This window comes from Tursiops truncatus, chromosome 3 (assembly GCF_011762595.2).
Source record: "Tursiops truncatus isolate mTurTru1 chromosome 3, mTurTru1.mat.Y, whole genome shotgun sequence".
NCBI lineage: Eukaryota > Metazoa > Chordata > Mammalia > Artiodactyla > Delphinidae > Tursiops > Tursiops truncatus.
The window spans coordinates 75,623,718-75,639,706 of record NC_047036.1 but is presented as its reverse complement, the minus strand read 5'-3'; the positions used below and the strand labels follow the sequence as shown (position 1 = coordinate 75,639,706).

The following is a 15,989-nucleotide window of genomic DNA, read 5'->3' as shown; positions in this document are numbered from 1 at the left end:
AGCACATATTGTGTGACTCAGTTTACTAGAAACTTCCAGAATAAGCAAATCCACAGAGACAGAGAGTAGATTAATGGTTGTCAGAGGCTGAGAGGAGGGGAGAATGGATAGTACCTGCTAATGGGTACAGGGTTTCTTCTGAGCCTAATTAAAATGTTATAAAATTAGATAGTGGTGAAAGTTGCCCAGCTCTGAATATAGTAGAAATCATTTAGTTGTGTACTTAAAATGAGTAAATTTTGTGGTATGTGAATTATATATCTCAATAAAGCTGTTAAAAATGAATATAGATTAGATGGAAATAGAAATAAAAGTATGTAAAATGTAAAAAAAGAAGGTGTCTGGCAGAATGCAAAATGATCCAGAAAATAGAGGTAGTTCTCTTAGCCATTTTGTTTAGATTAAATGACTCCCTTTGTACTCTTCCCTCTAAACATTATTTTTGAGGGAAATCTCTATCAAAAGAAAGAACTAAAATCAAACAGCTTTATGTGTGGTCTTAATAAGGTAAAACATTGGTAAACGGCTAGTTGTTAATTTTGGAGAAGACCAGTGCCCTGAATCTCTGACTAGCTGGTTCCTGCCCTGTACTCTGGGGTCAAGTCTGGTTCAGTCTCTTCACCATATGTCCTGTTCTCAGTCTGTGCTTTGTCTGTGTACCACCCAAGACTGACTTCACAGATGCCCCCCAAATTCATCCTCCTTTCTACTAAGCAGGGTCTGACAATACCTTCTATTTATTCACTCCTTTTTTTTTTTTTAACCAGTATTTACAGTGTACTTTCTATAGGCCAAGCATTGTGCCAGTCATTTTCTAACTTCAAATCATCATTTTCTAACCTCAAAGAGTTATTTTCATCATAAGAAACACAAGCCAGGGGCAGGAGAAATGCAGGGAACCATACTGTACTCCAAGTATCTTACCTTGTGTCTTAAAGTTAATGACATTGAGGCAGCAACTTATAGTCCCAGGGGTAACACTGCTTTATGAAAGAAAAGCAGTGACTTAGAATTATGTTTAAAATGGTGAAGTAGATTGAATTTGGTTATCTCTGCATATTCATGGTTAGTTGGCTATGATTTTAGGGGCATCAGAAAGTCTCATACGTCCTCAGTTATCTCAAGTATTCCAGTGTTGTCTCAATAGTTCAGCTTCAAGCCTAATTCTACTTCTTCTGAAGTTATGGTCTTCTCTTGTTATTTTTATTTATTGCGTACCTCCAATGGGTTTGGCACCATGGTAGCCACAGATGATATAAGACATCTGACCTGACCCCTCTGCCCCTGTGGAACTTACATCCTTGGGCTACCTCTATTCCATCCTGGAGATTTATTCCGTTAGCATCATATTATGAGATACATTTCTTCTGGGAGGGCAGCCAAAAGCAGGGTGGCACAAGAGAAGCATAAAACCCAGCTAACTCATTTTAGCATATCAGTTTATCTCACTTTTGATGTGCACTGAATTTATTTCATGCTAGCAGCAGCTGGCTACATAAGCTCAAGGAGTCAATCAGTTTTGATAATGAAAAAAGGAAGGAAGGCAACATAATTGTAAATCAGGGACCCAGAAGAGACAGAATCTGGGATAGTGTGCTCACGTCGGGTGGTGTGATCAGTCCAGAGCCAGTATGATGTTAGTAATAGAGAAGGGGCATGATGTTGGAGGAAAGGCAAAGGCAAGGTGTTTCCCCAAATTTATATTTTTCCCTTTAAGCAAAGCTGTCTTTACAGGCCGCTAATTTGGAAATGTGAAGAAATGTATTCTGCTTCAACCTATGGACAATTAATTATTTTAAAGGAGTATTCACATTTGATATATCAAAATTCTTTTATGTCTTGTGGAAAATGTAATTCTGTGGCTCATATGATTGTATTTTACTCTCCACTATGATTTATTTAGAGCATCTTCTCTTTTAACTGTATACCAAAACATCATTAGAGGTTATCTAATAGCTAGATCATCATTTCATTCTCCCATGGAGGCTTGTAGGCCAATTTTCACCCTGTTATACTCTCCAGAATAATGAAACTAATTTGGGATCTTGCTGTGGAATTAAATGCTCATACAGATCCCACCCCCTCTGAGACCATAAACATCTGCCGTAATATTTCATTATCGCCAAATAACCTTACTATTACCAGTACAACTCTCAGTGGAGGAAAAGAGTCTAGGGACTGGCAGAAATACTCTGGGAAGTATTGCATTGCCAATGGTTTGTAGCCTAAGAAATTTTGGCACCAAATAACCATTCCATTATTATTAGATCCTCCCTTATTTTTTCTAATCTTGAGAATAAAACTGTACCTAGACAACTGTGTAGACTATTAGGAATTCCATGTCAGTTCTGAGGTAGTTGTAGACCTTCTTAAGAAGTATTTGCAACTGCCGTTATCATACTGATACTACCTTGCATTTGTTGAGCCCTTATTATGTACAAGGCACTTTGCTAAAGGCTTTTATGCATTATCTCAATCATCACACTGACCCTGTGAGGTGATTATTATTATCCCCATCTTACAAATGAGAAAACTGAAGCAAAATTAATTGCCAAACAACATTACACATCTAATAAAGAGCCCACCCAAGATACACACCCAGGCTATCTGGCTCCAGAGGTCCTGCACACACTCAGGCAGGTGCATTTATGATCTTCCATGACCCTCCCCTTGGGTATGGAGCAGGCAGCAAAAAGTGAATGTAAAAGGATCAGAGGTAGAGTTAAGTCCTAAGAAGAAGCAAAGCCAAATAAGGGCCTAGCGAGGGATGGAGTGGTGAGAAGGGAAATATTTCAGACAGGGTGGTCAGGGAAGACTTATCAGATAAGGTTTTGAGGTAGAGCCATCTATGGAGCCAGTTGAACATGGCAGAGAGGGCATTCTAGGTAAGGTATTCATTCTTGGAGAAATAAGGTGCCCCCTACCCCCTGCAGATAACTGGACAAATGGGGATTTATGCAAAGGGCTCAAAGAGGTAGGTGGAAAAGTAGGCAGAGGCTATGATACCATAGCCTCTAGTTCCTCCTTCTCTCTCATCAAACCCAGCTCTTGTCCCATCCTTTTCCCCAAGTACGTCACTTTCTTTGAGACAGCCTTTTTTTCCAGACTCCTTAACTGTACCTCCTCTCACATTATGCCAGCACCTTCCTCTTCCTAGCTCCCTTGCTAGTGCGTGTCCCTCTCCTGCACCCTCACTCTCTTGGACTCTCTGTTCAGCCTCTGGAACACTGTTGGCAAAAATCACTCAGCTGTGCTTTTGTACCCTTTGACAATCCTACCCCTTGTCCTGTCTCTGGGTAGCTCCCTCTTTCATCCTTCTTCACTTTGGCCAAACCCTCCACCTTGTCCCATCCCACTAGTTGCTAGAAGGTGGCCTTCTCCTTTACTTCTCTGAGAAACCCAGACCATCATGTATGTACTTTAACCTCTCATCTCCATTCTTAATAATTATCTTGATTCTTACTTACCTTTATATCCTTTGACTGGTGATCAGTGAGTCTTTTTTCCCAACCACAGCAAATCTTTTAACCTGAGCTCTTGATGACATTTACCTCCTACGCCATGGCCTTAGTCTCTGGTCCTTCTCCCCAAGACTCTCTTGTATTAAAAAATATTCCATCTTTATTACTGTGCCTCCCTTCTAAAGTAGAGTTTGTGCTCATTGTCTCCACTTTTGCACCTACCATTTACTCAATATACTGCAGCTGCCCTCATCATGCTAAACAAACCACATGGGCTAGGTCATCCATGCACACCCAATTGCTAACTTTACAAGTTTTGTCCCTCCATTCACTTACCCTCTCTGCAGCTTATGACACTATTGGCCATTTCTCTAACCCTAACATCACCTTCTCCTGGCTCTTTGCCTACTTCTCTGATGATTCCTTCTGCTTCATTTGAGTGCTTCTTTTTCTCACCTCACCCTTTAAATGTTGGTGTGTTCCAGAGTTCCATCCTTGTCCATCTTTTCATCTTACACTGTTTCTTTGGGTGAATTCACCCATTCCCATGGCTTCACCATTATGCTAGTGACTTACATATCAGTATCATCAATCCAAATGTCTCTTGTATATGCTGGATCAGTAAATCCAAATTCCTATTGGAGTCTGCACCCCCCTCAGCATATCTAAAACTAAGGAAAGCACCTGCAAGTCATCCAGACTTCTTTTATCTTAACCCTTCTGCCTTCTACCTCCTCCCTTTTGCTGCCTCCATCCCCATATCATTAGAGAATGAATATTGTTAATTCTATTAATTTTATTTCTTTTTATATTTGTCCCATACACACACTCTCTTATGCTTCTTACTTTGGTTTAGGACTTTGTCTTCTTCTGCCTGGTCTACCGAAAGATCATCTTCATTATCTCCCTTCCTCCAGCCCTAATCTCCAATCAGCTCTCCTCACTAGTGCACAAGTGAGTTTCCTAAAATGTAAAATAGCTGATAAAACTCTTATGCTATAAACTCTTCAGTGATTCCTCATTGCTAATACAAAGTCCAGACTCCTTAGAAAAGCATGTCCTGGTGTCCTGACCTAGCTCATGCTTGCTTCTCTAGTTCACACAGTGGAAGGTATGGGATGGAAATAGGACAGCCTCATTTTGAAGCCTATTTATGGAATTTTGTTCTATCTGAAATTTAGTGAGGAAATGGCTTTCAAAGAGGAGATGATCTATTAAAAATCTAAAAAATGTCAACATGTATTTAATTAGAAGGTGTTCTACTTGGCGAGACAAACAGTGGAGAGGCAGGTCAAATTTGGAAACGTGAGGATACAAGAAGCAGGCTGTAGGATGAAAAGAGAGGGGTGGGTTTTCAGAGTCAAATTCCGTTCTACCTATTATTTAAAAGATGCTATTGCTACTGTACTTTAGATGAAGAGAGATAGCACCACTACAAACAATTCTATTTCTAAAATGTTCCCAGTTGTGACTCTTAACTCCATGTAGGCAAATATAGTCTTCTGTTATTATAAAAATTTTATTAGCCAAGCTATCTACTAAAGATTTTATGTAACAAATCCTTTCTTATTACCTCAAGATTTATTGTTGAATTTGGGCCAACTTAGAAAAATGTTATAGTTACTTCTCCAAAGATAGTTGTAGACCAGATATTCTGGCCAAATTGTTCTAATTTTGAAATCACAGTCGTATATTTTACAGTTAAATTCTTTACCCGCCTTCTGTAGGCCCTTAGGAGCATACAAAATTAATTGTAAATTCTCATTAATTGTTTAGTATTTATAAATCACTTTAAAGAATAAAAAGAGGTACCTTTATGCTAAACATTTTTGCATTAACGAAGCAAAAATGACAAAATATTGACATTTATTGGATTCAGGTTGAGGGAGGGAGACATACGTGGTATTCATTTTACTATTCTTCATACATTTATTTTTGACAAATTTTATAATGGGAATTTTTTAAATTAAATGATAATGGTATTGTCATACCTTCCCAAGTGTAAGGGTTGTTGCAGAGAGGCCTCTGAATCACTTATTAAGTTGTAAATACCAAGTGGATGAAGTGGGTGCATTGTCCATTCTAGCACAATATTGTTTTGTGTAAAATCATTAACTTTGAATACTAAGGAAAAATAAATTTTGATGGTCTTCATAGTTAATGTCCCCTGTATATTCTGAAATAATGATTTTTATTTCCCTAGGACTTTTCAGCATGGCATGGACGATTCTGCCTCAGATTCCTTAAAGCCATTTTTCAAGCAACCATTGCATTGGCTTTCTTGCATATCACATTTCTACCCTTCTTTACTCAGGTGAGAACCTCTAAAAACTACACCATCTATAATTCTTTGATTCCTTTGAAGTTTAATAGAAACTTTTATCCATGGAGGTAAATACATCTTACAAAAAGAAATTAAAACTTTCGACACTACGCAGGTAAATAAAGAGTATATTTCTTTCTTTAGCTCAAGAATCCAAGATATAGGCCTCATAATCATTCCACTAACATAGTTTTACTAAAGTAATGGAAAAATGTGAATTTTTGGAATTTAGTTTTATTTTAGCTAATTGCCTAGCCATTTTAAAATTCATCCTTCTTGATCTATGACTGGGGATTTGACAGTTCTCCAGCTAATTGTCAAAAAAAAGCAGTAATATGGGATAATTCATGTGACTAACTCAGAGCCTGAGGAAAAAGTTGAGAGAGGAGCAACTTTAAAAATTATGAATAGGGTCTTTCACTTTTATTATTTAATTAATGGCATTTAAACATAAGAAAAATCATTTAAAGCAAGAAATGTACTTCCAGAGTAATTTGATGACATTTTGTGGCATTACGTGGAATGTCAGATTGATTCTTCGCTGAATATATCATAGGAAAGTAGCTTTCCTTGGTATCTGTGAATAAATATATCATGTATAGCTGTAGGAGAATATTGTTAATCCCTACACATTCTTGATTCATCTTAGAAATACACTATTAGTGATTTCACTATCTAAATTGACTGACTGTATCTCTCTCTTGAGGAACAAGAGTCCTACTCGTAAAAAGAGGGTATGAAAACCTCATACACAAGTCTCTATAGACACAATAAACATATACTGTTTACCTATCATGTGCCTGTCATATACGTAATGGGAAATCCAAGATCAATGAGACATTTGCCCTCCTACCTTCAAGGACCTCAGAGTATTGTTGTTACTTCACTTACACATAAAACATTTTCAACATCTATGAACAATTCCTTATGACTGATTCCTAGAAAGGGAACACCCTGGGACTTCCCTGGTGGTACAGTGGTTAAGACTCTGCGCTCGCAATTCAGGGGGCCCAGGTTTGATCCCTGGTCAGGGAACTAAATCCCATGTGCCGCAACTAAAGACCCAGCGCAGCCAAATAAGTAAATAAATAAATAAATATTTTTTGAAGAAAGAAAGAAATGGAACACCCTTAATACTCTGTCACCTCCATACACTGCAGCTGTCATGTAAATACCTCTTACGTCTTTAAGGATTAAATAGCTGACTTTAATATTCGTTATTGCAAAGGTAACACATTAAACAACTGGATCTTTTACAGTGTGAGTTAAACAAACAACCTGTTTCATTTTGATGAGTTCCCAAACTTCTAAACATATTTGTTCTCCATGTTACTATCACATCTGTTTAATCTTTTTTTTTTTTTTTTTCCGGTACGCGGGCCTCTCACTCTTGTGGCCTCTCCCATTGCAGAGCACGGGCTCCGGACGCGCAGGCTCAGTGGCCATGGCTCGTGGGCCCAGCCGCTCTGCGGCATGTGGGATCTTCCCAGACCGGGACACGAACCCGTGTCCCCTGCATTGGCAGGCGGACTCTCAACCACTGCGTCACCTGTTTAATCTATTTTTATTGCCTGCTTTTATCTTACTCTATAACCAGTGGAGTTACCTCTTTAAGCATAGCTGATAAGACTTCCACCTCCAGGCTTGCTCTGTTCAGCCCATCTAGAGGCCTGGGAAGTCAGCGTGTAAATGGGTTTATCTTTCAAATAGCTTCTTATATTTAATTTCTTTCTCTTTTCTATACCTAAAGCAAACGTAAGTGTAATAAGACTTTTCTTTCTTTCTGCTTGATTGTAGCCATCAATCTTCACTATTATCCTAATGCAAAGATTAGAACATGGTGATGACTGCTCAGCCCACAGTGGAAATGCAATTTGATACAAGTTTTTTGGAGAGCAATATAATAAAACTGTATCAAAAACCTTAAAAATAGGGCTTCCCTGGTGGCGCAGTGGTTGAGAGTCCGCCTGCCGATGCAGGGCACACGGGTTCGTGCCCCGGTCCGGGAAGATCCCACATGCCGCGGAAGCGGCTAGGCCCGTGAGCCATGGCCGCTGAGCCTGTGCGTCCAGAGCCTGTGCTCCGCAACGGGAGAGGCCACAGCAGTGAGAGGCCCACCTTAAAAATATTTATGGCCCTTTATCAGCAATTCCATTGCTAGGAATCAATCATAAGGAATTAATCAGAGCTGCTGAGAAAGTTTTATATGCAAGGATATTCATCGAAGCATTATTTGTAAAAGGAAAACATGGAAATAAATGTCTCACAGTATGGAATTAGACAAATCACCTATGGATTAGCCATGCGATAGACTACTGTGGCGTCGTTAAAAAGGTTGATTTTGAAAAATATTAAATGACAAATCATTGTGATTTATACTCAAAGGAAAACTGCAGGTTAGTAGTGTTGTAGTAATCAAAGCCAGCCCAGTTTTTAGAGTGATAACTGTGAACCTGACATGCCCAGTGCTTCATGTACATTATCTTTTTCAAACCTCACACCAGTCTTTGAAATAAGTACTCATGTGCTTCTTTCATGGAGAGTAAAGTGATGTGCAGGTAGCAACTTTCTGAAGAGAACAAATCTGGGAGGCAGACTCTGAACCTCGGCTTGTCTGCTTCCAAAGCCCGAGCTCCTGACAGCTGCATCTCCACCTTTCAGAGGGAGAGCAGTCCAGGATGACGTTAACAGTCGTGCAAGAAAAATCTAAGATTGTCAGTTATTCATTATGTAAAGTCTCTTTATCATTCGACTTGCAGGAGCCCTGATATACTAATGTATAGTGTTTATCTCCAAGGGAGGGATCTAGTAGGCAGATTCCCCAAACCTGCATCATATGGGAGCCCCCATTTCCCAGGGGATGAACAATTATTGCAAGATGGCACACAATTGAGAAGTGTTGAACTATGCCGTACTACTCTACACATAGCATTTTAAAAGTATGTAGAGAAAAACAAATATTGAAAGGATATAAAAACTCTATGCTGGGGGCTTCCTTGGTGGTGCAGTGGTTGAGAGTCTGCCTGCCGATGCAGGGGACGCGGGTTCGTGCCCCGGTCCGGGAAGATCCCACATGCCGCAGAGCGGTTGGGCCCGTGAGCCATGGCCGCTGAGCCTGCGCGTCCGGAGCCTGTGCTCCGCAACGGGAGAGACCACAACAGTGAGAGGCCCGCGTACCGCAAAAAAAAAAAAAACAAAACAAACAAACAAACAAAAAAAAAAAACTCTATGCTAGAGAGCTTATAGTTTACATGTTTATATGGATTTTTATCTGGGCACTTTCCAAATTTCCTATAATGAAAGCAGCTTAATTTTATTAAGATTAAAAAAATTTAAAAGAAACCTCATTTTTTTAAATGCTCTTTGATTCACAGGTATTACCCTGTAACTGCTCTACAGAGGATTTCTAGCTCTGGGCACTTCCTTTACCCCAACATTCTATGTCCGGCTGCCCATATTTCTTGAATGACCCACTGTATTACTGGAAACCCAGCATAATGTCTTCAACAGATCCTTCTTTTCACTCTTCCCTTGTCCCCTAACCATGGTCTTTTCTATAAGGAACACATCATTCTTAAACACTTCAAGGGTAGAATCTTGATTCTGCTTTCCATATTGAGCTGCTTGTTGCCTATTCCTACTGTATTATCATGTTCAGTTGATTCGTTCCCACAGTTCTCTTAGAAGCAGTCTTTCTCTACAACCCATTGCAACAACCTTGGTCCATCTTACTATTATTTAACATGTTTTAAAAACTGTTTTTGTTATACCGTTCTACTGCTCAAGAACCTACAGTAGCTTCTGCTTCTCCTACACTGCCTGGCTTGTTTCCTGGAGCACCCAACACTTCTCCGCTCCAGTTGTCAGTCTTCTCTCTTGTCTTTAAGACACAGTTATTCTACAATTTTAACTTTTATTTATTGCTTACTCTCAACTTTGAGCCTTTATTTATGTAGTTTTCGCTCCTGAAATGCCCTTGGTTCTCTATCTTGCCTTTTAAATTCTCCATGCAAGTACAGTATGAACCCTTCTACCCTGACTTTCTGACAGTTATTCTCTCTAACAGTTCCATATAATCTGCACAGAAAGACATGATCCATGTGATTCATGATCCAACATGTTCAGAACAGAGGAACCCAGGATAGCAATAAAAGTAGTTTCAAAATAACTCAACTTGTTTATTTGCATTTGTCAAGCATTGCAATGGGAATTCCTAGACCACCATCATGTGACCTTAAAAATCTTTACCTTTCCATCCATTTCCTCACATAAATCAGCTGTTGCTGTGTGTTTTTCACCCTTAAATTATCCTCCAAAACTCCATTCCTCACCTTAGCAACTAAAATGAACTGTTCAGGGAAATACACATGGGTTGAATGATGATAAACTAAAAATATATTATGCTTTTTTTTTTGGAAAGGGTGAGGATGAGATTAAAATATTTAATATTATGACGTATCTTAGTAATTTAGTCACCTATTTGCTCATTTATTTACACCTGTGCATTGTTTCAGAAAGATTTAAGTTGGCTTTTAATAGTATTAAATATATTAAGATAATGAATTAAAAGTAGGTGAGAAGGAAGAAACAGAGCAAGGAGGACATGAAATTAAGACTTACAATAAGAGTTAGAAATGCATAAATAGTTGTATGCACCGTAAATTTGTCTATAGGGTTACTAGAGAATGCCTACCAAGTATATAAATTGGTAAAAATAGAATTTTTCATGTTCTCCTAGAACTCCTGGAATAGAGTTTAGAAGAGTTTGCTTTAGGGAAAATATATGTATTTTCAAAGCAATAAGTAAAATATATTATATTCATTATCCCTAGCAGTGTTACAGGCTAACAATGTGAGTTGATTTAGAAAGGGTAATCAGTTTCATGCTAGATTAAACTAAGGTATGTGGAGAATATATTCATCTCAGTGTTAATACTATGACAGCACACTGTACTTTCATATAAATGTTCAAGAAAGAATACTATCTTAGTCAATTATACTGTTGCATTATAAAGTTTTTTTCTTATTATTTTCCCAACTTTCATCATCTTGTGGTTCTTTCCGTAGTTCCAAATACTTTTCAGGTCTTCCTTAGCTAAGGAGGTCATAACTGGACACTGACTCCAAGTAGCATAATCAGTGTGAGTGAACAGTCCATTCATTTTACACTGCTCATTTTCTTTTATGATGACATGATGTTTTGATTCATGGCCAGTCCATTCTGAGCTGTGGATATTTCTTTCTACTATGCTTTTGTTTCCATTATGGTTTTACTCAATGTAATCCTGTTTTGGACTTATATGCTTTTTTTCCCCTCCCTAAATATTAAACTACCTTTGGCTTCATTATATTATATGCTATGTGGGTCTTCCCATTTACGCAGTTTTACCAAGATGTGTTCATTCATTCTTTCAATAAATGCATTTTAAAATTTTTCTCCAAGTAAGGCATATGCTAGGTATAAGTGGTGAGGGAAGAGATAGCCAATAAAATTTCTTTGCAGGTTCATCTACTTTGGCCTGGCTATTAAATATTGAAAATCTTTAGCATTCTATCATAGAACCTTTTGTAGGTGAACTCACACATGTCTGTGGTTTCATGTACTTTTTAAGTGGCCCCCAATTCAAATCTCTGCTTTCAGTCTCTTCTAGGACTACAGACCTATATATTCATGGATGTGAATCGTACATGAATGTCTTCCTCAGGTTTATACCTGATGAGCACAGAGATACCTCAGACTCAACATGACAAAAATTGAACTTAGGATACTCCCCTCCAAATTGATCCTCTTTCATTTTCCCCCATTTTGACTAATTGTACCTGCATGTGATTGTATAAGGCAGAGACCAGAAGGCAACCCGAATACCTCCCTCTTTCTTTTCTACTAGATCCAGTTCATTACTAACTCTCGTTAATTTTAGCTCCTAATATCTGTTCTCCATAGTACCACCTTCGCCTTAGTGCATCACCTCTCTCCTGACTACTGCAGTGGCTCCTTGGTTTCCTCCCGTGTATATGTTGACTCCAATATTCTCCAAACTATAGCCAGAGACTTCTCAAACCAAAATCTATTTTCAAAACTAAGTTTTATCATTTCACACTTATAGCTCACAGCCCTCCATGAATTCCCCTTTATCCTTAAGCATGCACAAAAAATTTACCATGGCCTGTAAAACCTGCATAGATGTGGCTTACCCTCCTCTGCAACCTCTTCTGATACCACACTACCCTGTGATTTTGCTCCTCACACATTAACCTTTTTCACATTTCCTTGCCATGAAATGTACCATTCTGCCACAGGATCTTTGCACATGCTTTTCCCTTTCCTTGAAAGGTCTTCTTCCCCTTTCATCTAGTAATGTCAATGTATCTTCCTATCTCAGTTCCTATCTCAGTGTGACTTCTGTAGGGAAGCCTTTCATCAACCCCAAAGACTAGCGTACTTCTTCTCACTACATCTTCTAATAGCATCTTTTGCTTTTTCTTGATTGAGTTGTTATGGTTGTAATTTTATCTTCATTTGTATGACCATTTAAACCATGCATGTATTCCCTGCTGAATTCTGTAAAAACAATGGGTTTGTTTTTTACTTACTGTTGTGTCTCCATGGCCTTGCACACAGAAATCAGCCAACAAATGTTGGTTTAATGACTAAGTGAATTAAGGAACAAATGAGTTATTGTAGTATTGTTTCAGATATTGCCACATTAAATGGTACTTTTAACTCTTTTCAAACATTTGATCTGAGTGGTCAAGCTCAGTGATGGGAAGAAAGCTCTTGTTGGGGAGGTGGCTTCTAGTATCCTCAGGAGAGAACATCTGGGGAGGAGGACAAAAGAGAACTTTGGTCTCCCAGCTGCTGCTGTCAGGCTGTTCCATAGGACTGAAGAGAAAAGCTTAGAGAACTTGTACTCTGATGCGGTGCCAAGCTTTGACCTGGAGCCAACAGTCAGGGGAGAAGTAATGGGAGCTTTTGAACACCAAAGCTCTAACATGGCTGTTCCAGAGTGTGGATGGACAAGCAGCTGGATCTTTGAAAAGATTTTCAGAGAAAAAGTCATATGTTTGTGGAGCAGTTACTAAAAGAAATGAAAATGTCAGGTGAGCTGGTTACTTGATATAGCTAGATATTTCTACATATCTTTCCTTTTCTATTATGGTTTAAAGCTATTATATAAATAAGAATATAGCAATGGAACCAGCAATGAGATAATAAGAAACAACTGTAGGTTTTCACATTAGACAGACAAGGTTTGCAGACCTGTATAGTTTTGTGATTTGGAAAGTTAGTTAAATAGTTTATATTTTTGTGAGGAAGTTAAGACATAAATACAGTATGATCTTATTGATCTACTTGAAAACAGCACATAATACCATTGTCTACTTCCCCCATCTTGAAACATCTTCTTCCCTTAGCTTCTGAGATATTCTCATGGCAGAGTTATGAGGATTTAATTAGCTAATGTGCCTACAAGGCACCCATCACGTAAGTGCTTACTAAACAATCATTCAGTACTGCTGTGTTAGTAAAGAGCTGTATGTTTCAGAAAGTGGAAGGTCTTATCAATTATCCAAACATGTTAAAAGGACCAGCTCCAAGTATGATAAAGTGGAAAGAATATTGAACTATTTTCTCATTGAGTCTCTGCACTTATCAGAAGTGTGATGCCAGGGGAGACCTTTCTTGAACTCCTGTAACAGGATATTTATTATCTGGTAGACAAGGACCAATAATAGCTAAAGGCTCCAGAGAGATAACTTCTGCTCCTCTAAAGGGATGGTTAAGTGATTTAGTAGTCTCCAGTGTCTTATTGACTCAGGTGCTAGGGGACTTCTGGGGGAGTCCAAAAGTGATGGCTGACATGTAGTATCAACATTATTTTTAAAATTAAAATTAGATTCTTGTGTATTTTTAGAAATAAGGTACACTAACCTGTGTAACACTAAAGTGTGGAGCTAGGGCTATGAGTTTGGGGCACTAATATATCTTTGGGTGATTTTCGAGAAATGGGGTCATCCCAAGTGAAAAAGTTTAATTTACTAAAATCAAGAAATAATTCACATCCTCACAGGTTGAATGCCTATCCTTTAAGTTGCATACCAGGTAGTGTGGATACCATCAACTCTGAAAAACTGAGACTCTTTAAGAGTATCAGTTTACCTCAGTGGACAAAGTTATTAAAAATCAAGGCAAATCCTATATATAAACATGCAGGTGACCCCTGTCTGATTTCTATTTATTGAATCATCTCTAATTATAAATATCATAGAGACATGGCTATACCCATTATAGAGATTAAAATGTATGCAAACATTTTCAATGTTATAACTACATATATTTTGCACATTCTTGATTAAAGTGATGAAGAAAATACTTTGGGTTTTTGTTTTCCCCCCTCAGCTTTTTTCCCCAGGTACTAAAGAGAAAATGTTAGAATTGTTTTAAATATTTGTCTCCCCAGAAAGATTTGGAAGGATTAGTTTTGGAAAGGCAAAAGTAGTATAGTAGTACGGAGCTTTTCCTCCTCTGCTTTCATTATCCCACTTTAGGGCTTTCACTCTCAGTTTCTCTTTAGTTATGCCCTTGCCTTTGTTCTCTGAATCATGTAACTTATGGTCTCTGGCATAAATTTGGCCCAGTAATCCGTGACAGGAACCATCTGGTCAAAATCAGTCCCTAGATACCTTAAATAACATGGCTCCAATTTGGGAATCAGCCTTGAGACCACAAACCCGAGTTTGAGTCAAAAACATGGTATCCTCAATCAGGAGGTTGAATAGAGCCAAACATCCTCAATGCTGGAAAATGCAACTTACCCACCAAATATCAACCAGGTTGAATGGAAGGAAACATGGAGTAGTGGAATAATCGTGGGTTCTGAAGTCAGAAAAACCTGGATTCAAAGTCCAGTTGCCGTATTTATTAACGAAATGACCTTGGACTATTTTCGTAATATTCCTGAAACATACATTAAGTGAGATGAGTCCTAAGTGTCTCCATGCAGGTCTTATTTTGCATTTCCCCAAGAAGCAGACCCTGCGACAAGGATTAAAGTAAAATTAGTTTATTTTCTAAGTGAACGAAACACTAGAGGGGAATGAATAAGTGAGACAAAGAAAGAAAGACAGCAAATAAAGATTAGTGTAATCAAGCCAACTACCACAGGAGTAACTAGAACTTACACCTTCAGGGGAAATTCTTGGAGCCAGTGGGAAAGGCACATCTCAGAGTTTTCCCGCCAGGGCAACAAGGATGCTGAGGAATTTATTAGCAGTTTTCATCCATCGTTGGTTGAAGGCTGCTCTGGAGGTGTTAATTTGCTGGCACTTCCAACCTGTCTTGCTGGAAGGTAGAGAAATGCAGGTTCTGACAGCAAAAGGCCGGCCATTGTCAACTGAGTGGTAAGGGCAAGAGGATGTGGGGACATTGACATTTGTTCTAACTCTTGCACCACTGAAATCCACTCATTATTGATGTTAAGTTCTCTGGGCCTTATCATTGATTCTTCAAGGTGATGGCTGGTCAAAAAAAAAAAAAAGTTTTATTATGGTTGAGTTAATGGGACAAGTTAGAGTGTCTCCTGCTTCCATTATTCCTGAGTCTGCAAATGCTAATCATCATTACATTCCTCTACCACTTATTCTAGCTTCCCCTTACCCTCGGTCATCACATCTGCTTGCGTATGTTGCTTCCCTAGCATAGACATAGACCTTCATCCTCGAGATGTTGAACCATAACTACCATTCCCTTATCAGAATGTGGTTACTTTGGTCACCTATTTACGGTTATTACCAGTCATGAGAGCATCAAGAGGTGCCCTGGTGAATCCCTTGAGTTACAGACATACTCCTCCCTGCTCTCCATATGCAGTAGCAACCCTAGCTCCTCGGTGATAATCAGGGTTATTACCCTTACCAATATAGTAGCTCCTTTCTTCGCCTGCTAGACTGCTGGCATGGGAATCCAAAAATAACTAGAAGGCAGCTATAACATTAGGTTTAGTAGATTTATTCATGATCCCCTGGTAGAGGTGTGCATTTTCCAAGTCACCCCACCACAGAAACCAGGACCTTCACTCACCCAGAGCCTATGGGGAGTTATGGGAATGGAAAACACAAGTTAAATTCCTAGTGGATAATCAGGAACTCTGGTGAGGGGGTGGCTTCTAGTATCCTTCGGAGAGGACTTTCAACCTGTGGCTCCT

The 15,989-nt window shown here is 38.8% G+C and overlaps 1 protein-coding gene across 7 annotated transcripts in view; it reads left to right on the top strand.

Moving 5' to 3' along the window:
• KIAA0825 (KIAA0825 ortholog) overlaps window positions 1-15,989 on the top strand; it is a 398,660-nt gene that overhangs the window by 139,304 nt on the left and 243,367 nt on the right. For all 7 annotated transcript variants that reach the window (XR_012330774.1, XM_073802294.1, XM_073802293.1 and 4 more), the window contains one exon: window positions 5,665-5,775. Coding sequence is in view for 6 of the 7 variants with exons in the window: in XM_073802294.1 (XP_073658395.1) it covers window positions 5,665-5,775 (111 nt within the window). In the remaining variant the exon portion in view is untranslated. The remainder of the gene's footprint in view (window positions 1-5,664; window positions 5,776-15,989) is intronic.